This window comes from Prionailurus bengalensis, chromosome D4, assembly GCF_016509475.1.
Source record: "Prionailurus bengalensis isolate Pbe53 chromosome D4, Fcat_Pben_1.1_paternal_pri, whole genome shotgun sequence".
Taxonomy (NCBI): domain Eukaryota; kingdom Metazoa; phylum Chordata; class Mammalia; order Carnivora; family Felidae; genus Prionailurus; species Prionailurus bengalensis.
The window spans coordinates 28,267,196-28,284,301 of record NC_057359.1 but is presented as its reverse complement, the minus strand read 5'-3'; the positions used below and the strand labels follow the sequence as shown (position 1 = coordinate 28,284,301).

General features: G+C 48.1%; 1 protein-coding gene across 2 annotated transcripts; it reads right to left on the bottom strand.

Moving 5' to 3' along the window:
* Positions 1–13,069: 13,069 nt before the first annotated feature.
* Positions 13,070–16,882, bottom strand: LOC122475424 (procathepsin L-like). Of its 2 annotated transcripts, XM_043567391.1 has the most exons (8): positions 16,769–16,880; positions 16,244–16,380; positions 15,827–15,949; positions 15,584–15,730; positions 15,183–15,407; positions 14,847–15,009; positions 13,865–13,982; positions 13,070–13,446 (listed from the first exon to the last, which is right to left on the bottom strand). In XM_043567391.1, the coding sequence occupies exons 2-8, from the start codon at positions 16,367–16,369 to the stop codon at positions 13,347–13,349; spliced, it is 1,002 nt and encodes a 333-aa protein (XP_043423326.1). In that variant the 5' UTR covers positions 16,370–16,380; positions 16,769–16,880; the 3' UTR covers positions 13,070–13,346. The 2 variants fall into 2 exon arrangements, with proteins under 2 accessions (XP_043423326.1, XP_043423327.1); XM_043567392.1 differs by lacking the exon at positions 16,244–16,380 and having other exon boundaries at positions 16,769–16,882.
* Between the last annotated feature and the right edge of the window lie 224 nt (positions 16,883–17,106).

The window sequence follows — 17,106 nt, the reverse complement described above, 5'->3', positions numbered from 1 at the left end:
ATGAGCCTTTCTAAAGTTACATATTGTCTGTAAGAGCAAAAAGATGGGAAGGATCGAAGTGTCCAGCAGTAGGGAGATGGTTGACTGTGGAAAGCTCTTCAGTGGTTTGAGAAAGTTGGGAATTACTTAGAAACCCACTCCAGCTTTTATGAGCTTGGAAACCAATCCCTTACCTGGTTTTATACAAAGGCATTCTTCACACCACAATAGAGAAATTGAGGAAGAAATAAATACATTGGCTCCATGCTAAGGCCTTTTCCTTCCGCCTAACCTGATGACAACATCATCTTTACTCTCTATTCACAACCATGTAATGAAATCTAACCACCTTCTTTTTCTCTTTCTTTCTTTCTTTCTTCCTTTTCTTCTTCTTTCTTTCTTTTTTGCAAAGAATGGAAAGAGGCATGAAAAAGATATACAGGTAAGTAGGAGATGGTCTGTGGGTCTAAGATGGGTCCATGTATCAGTGAGTTCCCCAGAGAAACAGAACAGAGTTTAACCCCTCCACCCCATGTAAACACACACACACACACACACACACACACACACTGTGTCACAGTCTAGATGCAGCATTCCTTCTTCCGCAAAAACCTCAGTTTTGTCCCTAAGACATTCTACTATTCGGTGAGGCTTCAGGGGTTTGGGACACGCTTCCCCAAAGTAAGCGACTGTGGCATACTGGTTGTTTGAGCTGCAGGCACTTGAGAAGCAGTAGGTGCAGGAAGGACTCTCTGACATCCCCTTTCCAGAAGCAGGTCATAAAATTTCCCTGAGAAAGGTGTTCTCCCTGAGAAAGGATCCAGCAAGAGAGCATCCTGACCAACGGAGGCTGGGAGTCAACACCTCACACATCTATGCGAACACAATTCCTAAATAATCCTGTTCTTCCACTAGTTTCATCCCCTGCCTTCCAAAGTATCTCCTTGTCACTTCCCTAAAACTTACTATGCTTTGTCTTGTCATTTCTTTACAAATTATCAAGTCTTCCTCTAAAGGTATAGAAGCTTCCAGCTGTGGTCACTCCTTGGGGTATTTAATTCGATTGTGAAGGCCTCCATGACAATATAAAAATTTAATACAACTTGGATGCTTCCTCTGATGAATTTGCCTTATGTCAGTTTAATCTCACGTTAGTCCAGAGATCTTAAGAGAACAGGAAAACATTTTTCAGCCATGTGTGCTCAGGTGTGTGTTCCGCGTCCTCGCTGGGAACTTGTTCCCCAAGCCCCAGTCTCCTCCACCTGACTTATGTGGATTCCTGTTGCAGAGGGGAACTGTTCTAAGGTCACTGCCCCATGCAGTGGGGTCACTGCACCCTAGAGGTTCAGTGAGCACTTGAATCAGAGGAATCCAAGCAGTCTGGGCAATAATCCAACACAGGCTGTGCCAAATGGTGTTACGAGAAAGGTCAGGCTTGGTGCCAACAATCACCTGTACAGGAGGAGATCCCGCCCCAACCACACAGGGCTTGGTTGAATGCAGGTGAAATGTGGGCCCCACGGCCCCCTCCTCCAAGCACATTGTAGCAGTCTACACAGCACACAAGCGTTTGCAGGGACTGGACAGGAAGTATGCTGTTGCAGGGAAGATGCACAGCCCGCTGCACCCCTGCTTGCTCAGAGCTCATGATCTAGACAGGTGGGCAGCAGAAGATCCCTGCTGGCTGGTCACACTCATAGGACAGCACCAGGGAGCTGGACCCCAGGAGGTCAGCACTGTCCTCCTGAGACCACAGACCACCATCTTACCCAATGTGTTCCTTGCTCTTTTTCCAGGACAGAGTGAGAAAGCTTCCCACGCTTGCCTGCTCACTGGGAAGCAAGGTGAATCACTTTTTACTGTGGTGAAATATGCACAACAAAATTGACCCTTTTAACGGTTTTAATTTAGTGCAGTCACACTGTTGCAACCCTTACCACTATCCATCTCCAGAACGTTCCTCATCTCACATTGAACTCTGTCCCCATGAAACCCTAACACCCCTCTCCCCTCTCCTCTCAGCCACTCAATTTCAACTGTGATGGGGATAATATTTTTGGAAGGCTTATGTTCATTTTTTATTCACATTCGTATATGCAACACACCCTTGATTCACCAGAAGCATTCATTGCCTTGGGAAGTGTAGTAAAAGAGACATGAAAATAAAAGTCAAATGTTCAGGATTTAACTTGCAAAACCAGAGTTTTGAGCTCTTGGCTTTCAATAATAAGCCAGGCTTTATAGATAGATACACTGTCCTTCCAAATGCCAGACGCTCAGGAGAAGCTGGGTGGCACTGAGGACACTCTGATTCACAATCACCTTGTCTTCCACTGTGCATGTGGAAGACAAGAGACGAAGGAATCCAAAAGCAACATCATAACTGTGTTAACAAATGTTTACGTGGCTATCATGGACAAGGAATCCAGACTTCTATGTAACGTGGAAGGAAGGACAGGGATGGGAAGTTCAGAAGGGAACATGAGCACCCTTATGAAGTAAATCCTGCTCTTCCCATTCTCCATCCTCGAGTTTGGGCCGTTTGTCCGGGTGGCAGGGGAGCCTCACACAAAGAAGCTCCCAGGGCGCTAATGAGGCTGTTTCCCCAGCAAGGGGAGCCCGCAGAAGTACTCAGCCCCTTAAACCAGAAGGAGATAGATGTAGACCCCCACAGACTGGTTAATAGTGTTGTCAATTCCAGGAGCATTCAAATGAGTCAGCAGATGAGAAAGCTCCACATGTCTTAAGATCTAAAGTTTACATATGAATAAAAAACATGTAACTTGAAAGAGACTTTTGAGATTTGAAAAATATCTTAAAAATTCATATGGCATTTCCCATAATGAGTTGTGAAACTGAAGGTTTTGAAACTACCAATATCTATAATATTGACCAATCATTCTGGTCTCTCATGATAGTGGGAAGATTGCATTTTCTTTCTATTCTTGTAAAAATGTGGTATTATAAAGACTGTTATAAGTAGTAAAACAATGTTGTAAAAAAGTATTACAAGGTATGTCAACAGTTATTAATAAATTTATATTTTTCTAGGAAAAGTTCTCAAGATGCTTAGACTCCCTGAATGTGGCAAACGGGCACTCAAGAATGAATCGCTGAGAGTCAAGGCTCTTGTCCATGAGATCAAGTCTTTAGGGTGAGAAAATCCTTTACCTCATGAAAAACACACACACATACACACATGATAATACAAATGTGTGTGTGTGTGTGTGTGTGTGTGTATCAGCTGTCCCCTGGTTCATTTCCTGCTCCTGTCACACACATTTCAGAGGTGCCCATGGATTCTCCTTAAGATCCCCTTGCAGGGGCTCCCCCGGCCCTCCCTCCTCCAGGGTGTTCAGTGGGGCCCTGCGCTCCTGCCCCGGTCCTGGCCTGTGTCTGGAAGCTACTGAGTTCCAGGCTTGAGGGGGTTGAGGCCCCAGCCTGTCAGCATCACAGGGCCTTTGGTTGCAAAGATGAAGTCTGATCTTACTCTCAGGTGGCCATCCAAAATATAGCTCCAATCCCTGAAAATAACACCCCAGGGCCAATTTTTCAGGCACTGTTGATTTGAGCCTGGTGACCCCTCCTTGGTGAGCAGGCACATGGGTGAACCTGTCTCTGTGCCCTCTTGTGAGCCTGGGGCTGGCGCTCACAAGAGCTCACCAACAGCTGGTCAATCAAGATCTGAAAACAAGGAATGTGATAACCGCACACCTAATAAACAGTTTAGCGCAATTAAGTCCCCAAGAATCCAAAGTCCGGACAAGACTATGATGCCACCCCACATATAGATTCAAACTGGGGGAAAAAATGGAAAAACAAAAGAAAAAAGTCAAACAAAATTTTTAATTCTTCCTACTCTGATACCACTTTAGATGTTTCCCTAAAGTAACAAATCTCAAATTCTTGCAAAATGCATTGGATCATGTTTTCTACCTCAGCCCTTTTTGGGAGCCCAGTTTCTCTGCATATTCTAAACACACTGGGTAATTTTGCATATTCCTCTGCAAGCTTTTCTCTTACCTGGTTATTTTTAACTTTCAGCTTGATGGGTCTTTTTACTTTGTTTTTAAGAAGTTGTGGTAAGAGAGACAAACCTCAAAATTGGTCGTTTTAGCACATTTACCTGCGGGGTGCACCCTCAGCACCAGCCTTCTCCAGAATTTTTCTCATCTTGCAAACCTGGAAACTACTCACAAAGGCAGTCGTTTTCAGCCTCAGGTCTCCCAACCTCCCTCAGGTATTACAGCCTGCCTGCCATCTAGTGGCTGCTTGCGCAGATACAGCCAGGCCGGCCCTTGGTGTTGGAGGGGCTCTCCCAGGGTCACGCCATCCAGGTTTAGTGACAGCCCCGTGGACTCTGGACGTTGATAGGTCTCATTTGGCTGCAGGGGCTGAGCCATGTTCTGGTTTCTTCCTCCTGCAGGGGGTGGAGCCAGCTACACATGGTGGGACTTCACCAGACAGTTCCCACCTCACCTGATTTCAGGAACAGAACACCCTGAAGGCCCCCCTGGCCTGTCCCCCGAGGGCTTTCCCAGGATGGGGCAGTGAGCACAGTGGTCCTTAAGCCCTTCGGGTTTGGGTTATATGCCTCGTTGCTTTACTTTAACATTCCCGGAGCCCAGGCAGCCCCACATCCTGATGTACATGTGCCAGTCCCGGCACCTGCATCTGAGAAAAGTAGACAGACTCTTGCCATCCTTTGCTTTTCTTTGCCCAGAGCTCTTCTGGTCCCTTCCCTGTTAACAGAACTCTCCCCGTGGGGAGGATGGCTCCTTTCCCAGCACCGCCCCGGGGCCCTGGGGCCCTAGGGCCCTGGGGCCAGGCCACCAGGGAACTCCATCTCCCCACCCCTTGATGTTTATGCAGGCCCACTCCAGAACCCACGCTGGGCCAGTCAGAACCTTCTGTGGAGCTCTGCACACAGAGAAAGACAGAGACAACCCTGACTTCTGGGTTCAGGCAGTGTGGTGCCACATCCCTGTATGTGAGGGTCTCTTTGAAGCAAGAGAGAGAGCCACCGCCATTCAGGAGAATGTTGCCATGAGAAAAGAGCATCCACTCTCCTAAGGAAGGGATGCCCCGAAAGGTGGACCCCATGGACGGCCTCTCCCAGGCTTGCCTGTCATTGGGCTTCTACTTAGGGTCGGCTAGTGGGGGGCACTGCACGGGCTGGGGGAGATTAGGCTCACGTGTTTCCTCCCCCATCACTCAGTGCTGCTTCTCTGACTCCAGCTGTGTGTCTGTGACTCTAAATTCTTGAGCGGCTTCACCCCTGGGCTCCAGCTTCCCCAGGAAAGGATTTATCCCTGTGTCTTTCTGCCCCAGGGGAGGTAATGGCTTCCTTCTGTCCCAGCCTCCAGATGTTTCACTGTCTCTTGGGTCTTCCTGTGAATTTTGCCCATGACTCTGCCTTTCATTAATGTCCCCACCAGGACCCTGACTGATGTGGATCAAGCACTACCACTCAGGTCCGAGAGACCGTTTTGTGTCAAAGGCAACAATAACTGCACACAGGAGCTGTCGGTGGTTTTCGGTGCCGCTGAGCGTCCCAGTGAGAAAGGTCTTCCTTTATGGAATCCCCTCCAGGGCTTTCGGTCGCTCTAGGGGCAGGTCTTGGTTTGTGGCCTGAAGTTCATCCCGGCTAATCTCCCCTGCTGAGAAAGCAGGACTGAGCAACTGCACGTACCAGATGTCAGCCCCGTGGTTGGCGGTTCACGATATATTTCTATCAATGGCAGCAGTAGTGCTTTTCCGTTATGGGAAGGATATTAACGATCCACTTTTCAAGTCCACGTCTGTTAGTAAATGGAAATAACGGATCAATTTTGAAATATCACGTGAACATTTATGGTGAGACCTGTGAGTTAGCTGGAAACACGATTTGGGTCCCTTGCGTCTGTACCTAGAGCCTGGGGGCCCCAGGAGTGGTGCCCATGGACCCACGGCCCCATTACTAGCACGCCTGCCTGTCTCTCCTCCATTGTCCTGAGGGCAGAGCTAGTCTGTCTGCTTTAGGGCTGGGACTTGGGTGGTGAGAGGCGGTTCCCCATAAGTGCACTGGGGGAGGGATCCGGGGAGCTGAGATACAGCTGTAGTTAGCAACTTAGGTTTGCAGGGAATAGTAACACACATTGCAAAGTCCTGAAGAATTGACCATTTCCCCCGGGCTGCCTGGCTTTCACAGTCGGTGAGCCAAACACAAAGTGAGCCCTTGCATAAGAGCAAAGATTTCAGACTGAGGACAAGCCCAATGGGAAAATTCAAGGCAGGAAGGAGAAAAGCAGGAACAGTTACTCTGAAGTGAATAGGTCTCTCTCATTATACAAGTAGGACACTTGGCCAATAGAAATGTAAAGAAGAAATGACGCAACCCTCAGTGGCAACGTGGGCCCCGTCGCAGTGTGCTTCTCTGCAGACTCTTAGTCCAAGTGGCGAAGGCTCTCAGGTTTCCCGAGAAGGGGTCTGTCCACTCCCCGTGGCGTCAAGCCTGTGTCCTGGACAAGCACCGTCAGGGATGGACTGTCTCAGTGGCACCACGGCCTCCAGCTTCCTAGGAGCGGACCAGATTTGCCAAATGAAAGGCATTCCGGCACCTCCTGCAGGAATTTTTTGTCGGGAGGACAAAAGATTGGGACAGACTTGTACACAATATTACAACAATAATGATTTCATGTGGAGACATTAAAATTACAGAGGGAAAACATTAATTTTTGCTAACTGCTGGCCCCTAGTGGCCTGATGGAGAAGCCCCTTTGCAAGCTGGGCAGAAGACCCTCCCTTGTGCTCCTCTCTGGGGACAGAGGGCAGCAGCCCTCTGCAAGAGGCCCAAATACCCAACTTGTCCAGTGACATCTCTTCAAGTGTGAATGGTGGCAGCAAATCCAGTTTTCCTCCTCCCTCCCTCACCCATGTGCACAGCACTGCCAGACCCTGGGTCTCAGCCTCTGCCTTCGTCACAGGCACATTATGTCTCTGAGCCCCGGGTTACTTCTCCCCGAAGGGGGTTTATCACACAAGCTCACCAAGTCCAGAGAATCCGGTGAGATGACACAAGTGTGGCACCTGGACCAGGTCAGCAGCCTCCCCGGGAGACCCGCTGCATCGCTGTGCTGATTGCAGCTGGGGCGGCTTCTGGGTCAAAGGGCACATCCTCCTGACAGAACCTTCTGTCACCAGGCCCCAAGTCCCAAGTCTCCCTAAGCAGTGGCTGAAGGATGCTGCCACACATAGTGACACTTGTGGATAATCCCGCCACCCTGGACCACATTTTGTCAAGAATCTACTTGCAGAATCTTCAAGTTGGGGAAAATCAATGAGAAGGAAGATGAATGGAGACATGACTTCTGAGGGGTGAGGGGTGAGTAGCAAATAACATTTCTCTCTCCCCAGGAACCATGTGTCACTTGATGTGTGGCTGGTTCAGGGTAACTCCTGGGCCCCTGGGGCATAACCCTCATTATCTATGAGGACCTATGCAATTTCCAGGTAACAGATCTAAATAGATTTCTTTGTGTGTGTGTGTCTCTCTCTCTGTCTCTCTCTCTGTCTATCCTTATCTCTCTGTCACCAATCTCTTTGTCTCTGTCTCTCTCGGTCTCTCTCTCTCTCTCTCTCTCTCTTTCTCTGTCTCTCACTCAGGCACACAAGTTCTCATCCTATCCTGCCTCCCTTGTGGTTCAGACTGGAATAAATTTAACCCCACAGCAGGAAGCTGGCTCCCTCTAGGGGGAACAGCAGGAATTGTGAGGGAACTTGACCTACAACTAGAAGCACTGGCCTGGTCCATATTCAGAGTCTGAGCCTAATCATTAAATCAGGAAAACTGCTGCCCTCAGAGAAGGTGTAACTCATCCTACATTTATAAATCAAATCAAAACTACAGAAGAAAATGAAAAATGCATGTATGAGATTGCCTTTATGCTGAAGTCATCACTAGGCACTGGCAAAAGAACCAGATGCTTCATGAACTGCCAGCTGTGTTGCAAGGGCAGCCCACTTGGCCCCTCCAGGCTTCAGTGAAATTGTGGAGAGATACCCTGTAGGCTCTCGTGTGGACATCTATGAGGTGTCACATGTACTGTATTTTGTCCAGTGCTCTGCACACACTTGGTGCTCAGAAAGTAGTAGCAATATGTATGAGCAACATTGTAGACATCAATCCACTTTGGTATTATTTCTTCCCAAAGTAGCAATTCTGTGTTCACAAAAAATAAGTGGAAAGGGCATGTTAACCTCAGTAAACTGTCCCCTGTTCCCAACAAATTTGACCCAGATGTCCTTCCTCATGGAGAGAGGGATCACATAGAAACATCATCTATAATACCATTGTTTTTGATGTGGCTACAGATATGACACTACGTGATATCGTGTACACAAGTGATTTTGAGTCACAAATTGAAATCAATACTAGGCTATATTCTTATTTTCCCAGATGTAATTCCCTTGCTCAGTGTGATTCAGCAGACACAACATCCCAGATGACACAATTTCCACATGCTCATCTCAGGTGGCTCTCCCTGGGGAAGGAATGGCAACCCTCAGTTTTGGGTGTGAATCCACACATAACTGTCTGCTGAAGGTAGAGGAATGTAGCAAAACTTGTCTACGATGAGGCTCCGTGTGAGTGGACAATCCCAACTTGAAATCTCATTACAGAGCATTCATTCCAAGAGAATCAACTTTGAGATGCACAGGAACAGGATTCCACAGGAACCCAACTGCACTGCTCTCTGCTCTCCAGTCACTGGGTGTGCTTAGCATTCCAAGAAGAAAGCCTAAGAGGAGGGACCATCCTGCGCCCAATGTTGGTCTGTGCAATCTGGAAGCTATGCTCATCCAAACTCGTTGTGTCTTCAAGGGCTGAACCCTTCCCAACCCCCCAAGTAGCTCCCCAAGTAGAACACAACACCATCTGCAACTTGACATTTGTGATTTGCACTTTTGGATATTTGACCGTGATTTCTGTGAGGCCTGTCCTTACTATTGCTGGGACATCTGCAAGTTCAGGCCAGGAAGGGGGTAGACACAGGACCCACAGCCAGGCTGACCATACCTAAGGTCACCAAGGTATGGGGACCCAGGTGACATGAGCCAAGCAACTAAAACAAAGCCAGCACTCCTCCTAGACTGTGACAGGAGACAGCACAAAGCAAGCACGGAGTTGAGAGACAGGAACCAAGAATGAGGCACCTACCTGTTGGCTTGGATGACAGGGTGAGGGCGGGAACCTGGTGGAGTTGGCAAAGGAGAGTCTGGGCCAGTGTTTTCTGAGGAATCTTCTCAGCAGCCCACACTTAACAGATCCCTCCAGGGTGGTTTTCCCAGACCCCAAGGGGCCCAACAATTGCAGTTTGATTCCAGCCTGGAGGTTCTGTGAGGGTCACAGCTACTGGAGGAAGGGTCCTCAGTGCGTATCCTGAACACAGGTGACAGAAGGTGTGTTACAGAAAAAGGCAAGGCCCTGAGCAGATTTTAAATTTTGCTCCAGGTTCAGAACTCCTGCCTGGTCTGTGCTTTTTGTGATAAGAACTTTTAAGAGCTACTCCCTTAGGAACTTTCAAATATGGAGTAGAGTGTAATGAACTGTGGTCCCATCCTGTACAGTACATCCTGGGACTTACTTATTTTACACCTGGAAGTGGTAATCTGGTCAGCGATGTTACCCATGTCTTATTCTGTTGCTGCCCTTATGAAAATCAGGTCAGCATGCTGTTGCAGTGTCCGCATGCCATCCCAGCACTCCAGGATGCACGGGTGTCTGCAGGCACTTCATAGTGACCGTGCACGGGTCCCCATACCTGCCAATTTCACTACAGCCCTGAAGCCCTGCGCCCCACCATTTATACACTGCAACACATTATATTTCACTATAGATATTCCCTTTGATGTCTTGGGTATGTCACAGGGAGGCCATTCCATTCACATTTAACATAATCTGTGCAGGTACTTGTCACCCGTGAACTCCTCCCCCTGCCCAGTGCTCTGTAGAACTTGACGCTGTCCTTATTCTAGCTTCTCCCTTAGCTGCAATTTCCAGTAGGTTCAGACACAAAGCCCTGCAGGGGAGGGGAAGGGCTGGGGGACCCCTGAATTGTGACCCAAGTCAGTGCAGAGGCTGAAGACGTTCTGTTGTGACACAGTCACTCATCCCAGAACTGCCCATCAGGCATGAAGAAATTGGGTCACTGGATCTCTCCCTGATGCCATGTAGTGTTACAGATAAGCCCTTGACCCCAGAAGCAAATCTGCCTCCCAACACTCTAATTTAACCTTCAAAGCCTGCCCTTTCCCCTTCCCTTTAAGTCAGTCCCTGGTTCTCCCTCCCCTGCAGGGAAAGCATCTGAACTGCAGTCACCATGTCCTGTGAGCAACACCATCCATTAGGAGTATGTCATCAAGTGGAATAAAACATTCTCCACCTAGTTTGTAACACACAGCTTACTAACATACCGAATCTTTTGAGGGCACTGGTGTCCTCTTCTCCTGTGACAGGGGAAAGGCAGAAACCTAATTCTGGCTATAATTGTACCACCAGCTGCCGGGGGACACTGTGCAATAATTGACTTGTGGCCCTTTCTGTTTTGTGTGCTGTTGATCTTGGCACCTTGACTTTGGCCAGCACTTCTGCCCAGTGTGCAGGATTGAGGGGATCCCCTCTGCCTGAGCCCCTCTGGTCCTTGCACTCTGAAGACCCTAGAGGCATGGTAGCCATGGCACACTGCTGAAGCCCCAGAGAACTTCCAGAAGCCTCTCTGCCCCAAGGCTGGCTTGCTCCTGGCACCTGAGGGAGGGCATGTCTGTGCCCCACCCAGCGCTGCCCTCCACTGACTCCAGCTCACTCGTTCAAATGACCTTGAAGGCAGTGCTGGTGAAAAGCTGCTCAGTCTAAAGGGAGACAAACTTAGAAAACAACCATTCTGAAAACTCCGAAGATGCACTTTGGAACTTTTCACAAGTTTAAAAAATATACATAACTTTGAAAAGCACACAAGCTTCTAATATCTGAAGTTCACACATCAGCCAGCTCTTCCTGCTTTCCTTCACATTGGCACCTGCACATGTTCTCAGAGTCTTGGTCTGAACTCCCAGCATAGTGTGGACAGCAGGCTGAGCAATCCTGACATGGTGAAGCAAGATGACAGTCACAAGGAGTCCTTTCTAAGGGATGTTCAGAGACCAACTGTGGCAGACTGCATGTTCCAAAGACGGCCCCAGCCTTGTCTTCATCCCACACGCCCCTCTGCTCAGTGGCCTTGGCTCTCCCCATCATGAGGTAGGGTCTCAGCCCGTCTCCAGGTCCCTGAGCCATCCCTGGTGACAGGCTCCAAATACCTGCAGGAGCAGAGTCTCACCAAGGACCAAGGTCAGGCCATAGGAGTCTGGAGCTCCTTGTGAGCATCCTGGCACACCTGTTGTTGGGACTTGAACTCAGAGACGCCTTCAAACTGTGGGAGCCCAAGCAATGGGGAGGGCTGGGCAAACGCTCTGGTCACCAGCCCAGGCTGAACGCCCCGCCCACACCTGCATCTAGGACATCCCACCAGTGGGCCTGTGTGGACACCAGCCATTCCCAAGCAACAGGGAGTTCCAGCTCTTGGAGAGACTTCCAGGAAGAACCATGCCCCTGAGCCCAGGTGGGAAACGGGAGAGACAATTTTTGACAAAATCACAGAGCTGCGAGGATTCCGAGAGTGTGTTTACATTAACAGATAACCGGTCTCTCCACTGCTTCCCCAGTGGTGCCACCCTATCCTAAAACCCTCGTGTGGACCCAGCCTCATCTCCCCACACCATCACCTCACTCTCTTTCCATGTTCTCTAGATACACTGTCTCTTTTCTCTGTGGTTCTGAGCCCGAGCCTCTGCTCAGACACCCCTCTTTTTTCCTGTCCCCCTGACCGGTTCCTCTGGGTTCTCATCAGACACCTCTTCCTCCTGCTGTTCTGAGCTATCTCCTCCCCCTCCCAGCACCTGCTCCTCCTGGCAGTTGGGGATGTGCCTTCCACCAGGTGATGGCTGAGACCCAGCAGGTGCTGCATCAGTTCTGGTTGTTCCAATACAGTTTCCCCCTGGCAGAAGGGATTCCGCTGGGGAGTCCCCACCTCTCCTGTGACTGCCCCTGACAGCACTGTCAGGAAGCCCATAGAATTTCCCTGCACACACCACATTTGTCATTTTAGGTTAAACAGTTGGAAATGTAAGCGTCTAGGAGGGAAGTCTCATGGAGAGTCCTTCCGCCATGACAAGTGGCCCAGTCCAAAGGGACTTGTCTCAAGGTGCTGGAGGTCTTGTGGGCTGAGACCTGCTGTCTTCCACCTCATGTGCTCATGACCGGTTACGGGGTCTATTAACTACAACCTTACATCTTCTCCTCATGCTTTCTGAGTGGTAACATGAGTCAATTAACCTGCAGAGAGAAAATAGAACTATGTGCTTCTTTAGCCAGCGAACAGTAGGCAGAATGTCTTCTTTTAATCAATTCCGGGCTTAAGTGGTTGGGTGTAAATGAGGCCTCAGATGATCACTTTGGATGTCCTCACCTGTCTGCCACCTCTGAGGCCCAGTTCTATTTTTGAAGCTGGCCTCGTGTCTGGGGTTTACCCTTAACCCTTGTGGACCCAAGATACACATTCCTACAACCCACTGCATCCAGTTCTTCCTCATCCGCAAAGAGGTTACATGATCTTCTCTAGCATTTGGGGAAGATGCACCTGAAACTGACCGTGACATCTGTCCTGTACGTGGGTGGGTTGTAACCATTTGGGGTCAAATGACCATGATCTTTAAGGCACTATTCTACCTTGGTAATTCAATGTATGTATGTTCACTTTTCTAACGTGTCAAGTTTTTCCTCATTGAAAGAACATACCTTTGTCCTTACAGATCATTGTTCATATTTTGCTCTATTCAAGTGTTGGGATGGACACAGCCAAAGGGCAGCTGCCATGACATGTGCCTATTTACAACTACAAGAACCAGACACCATCCAGCATTCTCCTAGTGGGCCACTGGCACATTCAGTTATGTCCCTAGAGCCCAGTGACATTTTTGGCTCCATAAAAATTGAGTGTATTAAAAATTTGAAGACCTTGAAATGTTTTTATTTTAAAGAGTAAAACTACACACTTCATTTTAAAACATGAAATGTTACATGCCATTAGACAAATTCCTACAAGGCTGTTTACAACAATAATGAGAGAGTCGGGAACATTCCCAGTATAAAGTGTCACAGGATCAATTCATAACTTGGATCTTCAGCCCTTCAAGTGTTTTATCCCACACAGGAAGTTCTGGTCAGTGTTAAGATAAAATCCTCTTCTGCATATGCTGTCCCCCGTCAAGGCCTTCTTTATTGCATCATCTCACACAGTAGGAAAGCTGGCCAAGGAGGCGATACCACAGTGGTTGTCCCGGTCTTTGGCCATCAGTATATAGCCATCTATGCCCCAGGCTTCTCCCCAGCTGAAAGAAGACAGCATTTGCTATTTTACTCACACAATCAAGCACATTTATCTTTATGAATGACAGCACCTAAAACTGAGTTCTAACCCTGCACAGAATTCTATCCCCAGACCTTTAACAGACTGCAAATGGAGACACAGAAAGAAGAAACTCTTGGGGCCAGATGTATTTCAGAATTCATAAAATTCCCAGTTTAGAAACCAGTGGTACCAAAACTATATCAAGACCCTAGCAAGCTTGAGACAGTATGTTACTGTTGTTATCATTACATGAATATGTCTGTGTTTTCCCTAAGTGGGGTTCTGGGTTCCTGAGATTTTACAAGTGTGCTCAGGGGTTTGAGGACCTGTACCCAAACCCTGATTCCAAAAAGGATTCCCTTTTCAGTTTTAAGGGTAAGTATTTTTGTCTTTTATACCTGTTCTTGACAATCCAATACTTTTTGTTATCCAACTCTGCTCCCTCAAAGCCATAGCCAACTATCAGAACGCCGTGGTGTAGGATTTCATGGCTGCAGTTTGAATCATAATAAATGCCTGGAAAGTAAAATTCAGTGCTGGGGTGAGGATTCCCACATGATGTGTGATAGTAACTCAGCCTATCCACCACTGTAAGGGAGGCATTTCAAAGTTCAGTGAAATGACATAATTCCAGATACGATTTAAAAGCCAGGACTTTTGCGGGGAGGGGCGCCTGGGTGGCTCAGTGGGTTAAACATCTGACTCTTGGTTTTGACTCAGGTCGTGATCTCACAGCTTGTGAGATCAGGCTCTGCACTGACAGTGTGGAGCCTGCTTGGGATTCTCTCCCTCTGCGTCCCCCCACCCCCATTCATGTGAGCATGCACTCTCTCTCTCTCTCTCTCTCTCTCAAAATAAATAGATAAACTTTGAAAAAAAATTAAAAAATGAAAGCCAGATCTTTTTTGAGCCAGGTGAGAGACTTAAGGCCTCGTCTAACACCAGCTGAATATGAAGTGGCACAATCTGTTTTGTAAATAACTAGTCATGAGCCATAAAAGACCACTCACAGAAACCTACTTTTAGGATGTCAGCCTAAGGAAACAGCAGAGAACACAGAATTACTTGAACTAAGTTTTAATTTCAGTAGTAGAATCATTTGAATTACTTCAAAGTTCTAGTAACTCCAAAATCAGGTAGTAAATTATATAGCCTTTTACACATATTTATGAAGTGATTAACATCATGAGGTTGTGTCTCCAGTCATTACAAATAGAAACATTAGGCACAAATATTACATGTATACAATAAACGATTGTGTTAAATCCGCACCCCCCAAAATTCTACGTGAAATTCGACATGCCAAAGAGTCAGTCTTGCTGTATGTGATGATGGTCTTTCCATTTCTCTGCCTAAATTTCTACACAGACAAATCCTTACCTTGGTCGTAGAACCGGAAGGTATCCAGGCTTGCATCTATAGCAGCAGAGACGGGACCCACAATTGCCACTGACCTCATAAGTTTGTACTCCGTCTTAGGGATTGTCAAGAACCCAGTTATGTTGGCAGCAGAACTTTCTGGATTGTATTTGCAAGATTGGAGCTTTCAAAGGTAAAGGGGTAGAGACTTGATTACTACCACCTACATCCTGGGAAACATGAGATCAAGACAGTTGCAGATATAAAGGCTACAGTCTAAATTGTGAAAATTAAATATGGCATCTCTTTTTCCCTGAATGTGTTCAAGTTTATAACAAGATAAGGAGCTCCATTTACCTGTGCATGGTATGGATAGGATTCCTCTGAGTCCAGGCCGCCATTGTCCTTAACATACTGGAAGGCATTATCCATGCTGCCCCCACTGCAGCCCCCATTGCCTTCAGACCAAGCACAGTCCAGCAGGTTCTGCTCACTTAGTGAAACAAGTTTGTGAGTTTTCCCAAACATCTGTCCTTCAATGGCACCAGTTGCACTAAAAGCCCAGCCAGAAGCACACTGACCCTGAAACCCAAGTAAAAAGTTCTCAGCCTACAAAACAAATAGCAGGACTTGACAACAGAGCACACATCTCAAAGTCTTTTAAAACATAGCAAATGGCACATTCTCAGTCTCCACAGCAAGGACACTGATCCCTTTTGCCTGTACTCTTGAGAAGAACCTGCTGAATATTGTCCCACCTGATTCTTCGTGGGAGTTACGTAGCCTTTCTTTCTCCAGTTCACAGATGAGGGGATCTCAGCAAAGAGAGGTGGTTGGAACACTTTCCCCTTCTTGTGCTTCTGGATTTGAAGACCATTCATCACCTGCCTGAATTCTTCATTGGTCTTCAAGGAAAAGAAAGTAGGATGTTGACAAGTTTGAGATTACTTTGGCAAAGTACTCAGAAAAACAAAATATTCAGCAATCTGTGCCACACTCACCATGTCACCAAAGCCATTCATTGCCATCGTGAAGCTGTGTTCCTTTTGATTGTATTCCCGATTGTGCTGTTCAATCATCTTCATATTTTCCCCCCACACTGCTCTCCTCCATCCTTCTTCATTCTAGAGGGAAGATACAATCACACGTCTTTATTTCTATTTAAAACCAACTCACCTGCACCAAGTGGATGTGCTCACAGAGAGGAGGAGAAACCACAGCCAGGAATGGCCTGATGCTTCTGCGAGCTGTTCTCCAGCAACCACACAGCAGGACATATGCCCACGTTGTGTACAGTCAAGGAGCCCTGCTTACTGCCTTGGTAAGAGCGGCCTCAAGAAGCTACTCCTTGCTATGAACTCCCACAGCACAGACTGTTCTCTGCAGGGGTCCCTCTGGGCAGGTTAGATGTTACCAACCATGCCATATAGCTTCCCGTGTGTTGCCTTCCACTGGGACCATTGTTCATCTAAACTCTGATTGATTTGTGGAGCAGCTGATGCTATTCCCAAGCAAAGGGCAGCCAGGAAGAGAGAAGGATGCATGTTTCAAAAACCTAGGAAGGGAAAAGAAATGAGATTCTGATTAGAACAATCCATTTAAAAGGGCATCCTCCTTTCTTCTAAGGTATTAGAGCCCTGCGGTAGGGTAAAAAGATTGCATTTATCAAATGTTTACACAGGGCTGTGGAGGATGTGGGATGTGCGAGGGGCCTGATGCTCCACTCCCCGCCTTGGAACCTGCCCACCAGTTTTAAGGCATGTGGACAAGGGGCCATGACTCAGTGGGCTCTACAACCTGATGTGCAGAGATCTGGCTTCAGCGTCTGGTGGGGCCAGGCCAGGGACAGTACCTCCTGGAAGCCCCGAATCCCAAATCCTAAGGCTGGTGGCCAACCTCGTTCCCAGGTTGGCCCTCCACTCAAGCCCAACCCTGGGCCTCACCTGTGGCAGGTGTAGCTGTGTAGGCACAGTCCCAAGTACAGGGCTGGGGGTCCACTGGGTCGCGAAGTGGGTCCAAGGCTGTCGGTTTAAGGCCCATGATTCCGCCGGATCGCCCAGTGCTGACCACCTGTCCTCAAGGTGATTGGCTCAGCCGGCCGGGGGGGCGGGGCCTCTTGGCAGCGTTCCCACCTTTCCTAGGGTAGGTAGTATCTGCCCAGTGGCCCTCAGGGAGACAAGCCTGCCGAACGGGAACAAGACCCTGGAGGGAGAAGGGAGGGTACAGCTCATCCCTGGGACCCGAAGCTACTAATTACCCAGACTACAAGAGATGGGCAGGT

Bases quoted from the DNA above. Each gene is read 5' to 3' on its own strand.
- LOC122475424 (XM_043567391.1), bottom strand. From the start codon at position 16,369: ATGCATCCTTCTCTCTTCCTGGCTGCCCTTTGCTTGGGAATAGCATCA. The intron at 15,950-16,243 runs GTTGGTAACATC...TCTTCCCTCTAG, and splicing joins ACGGGAAGCTATATGGCATG to AATGAAGAAGGATGGAGGAG. The intron at 13,983-14,846 runs GTAAGGATTTGT...TTTACTTTCCAG, and splicing joins CTTCCGGTTCTACGACCAAG to GCATTTATTATGATTCAAAC.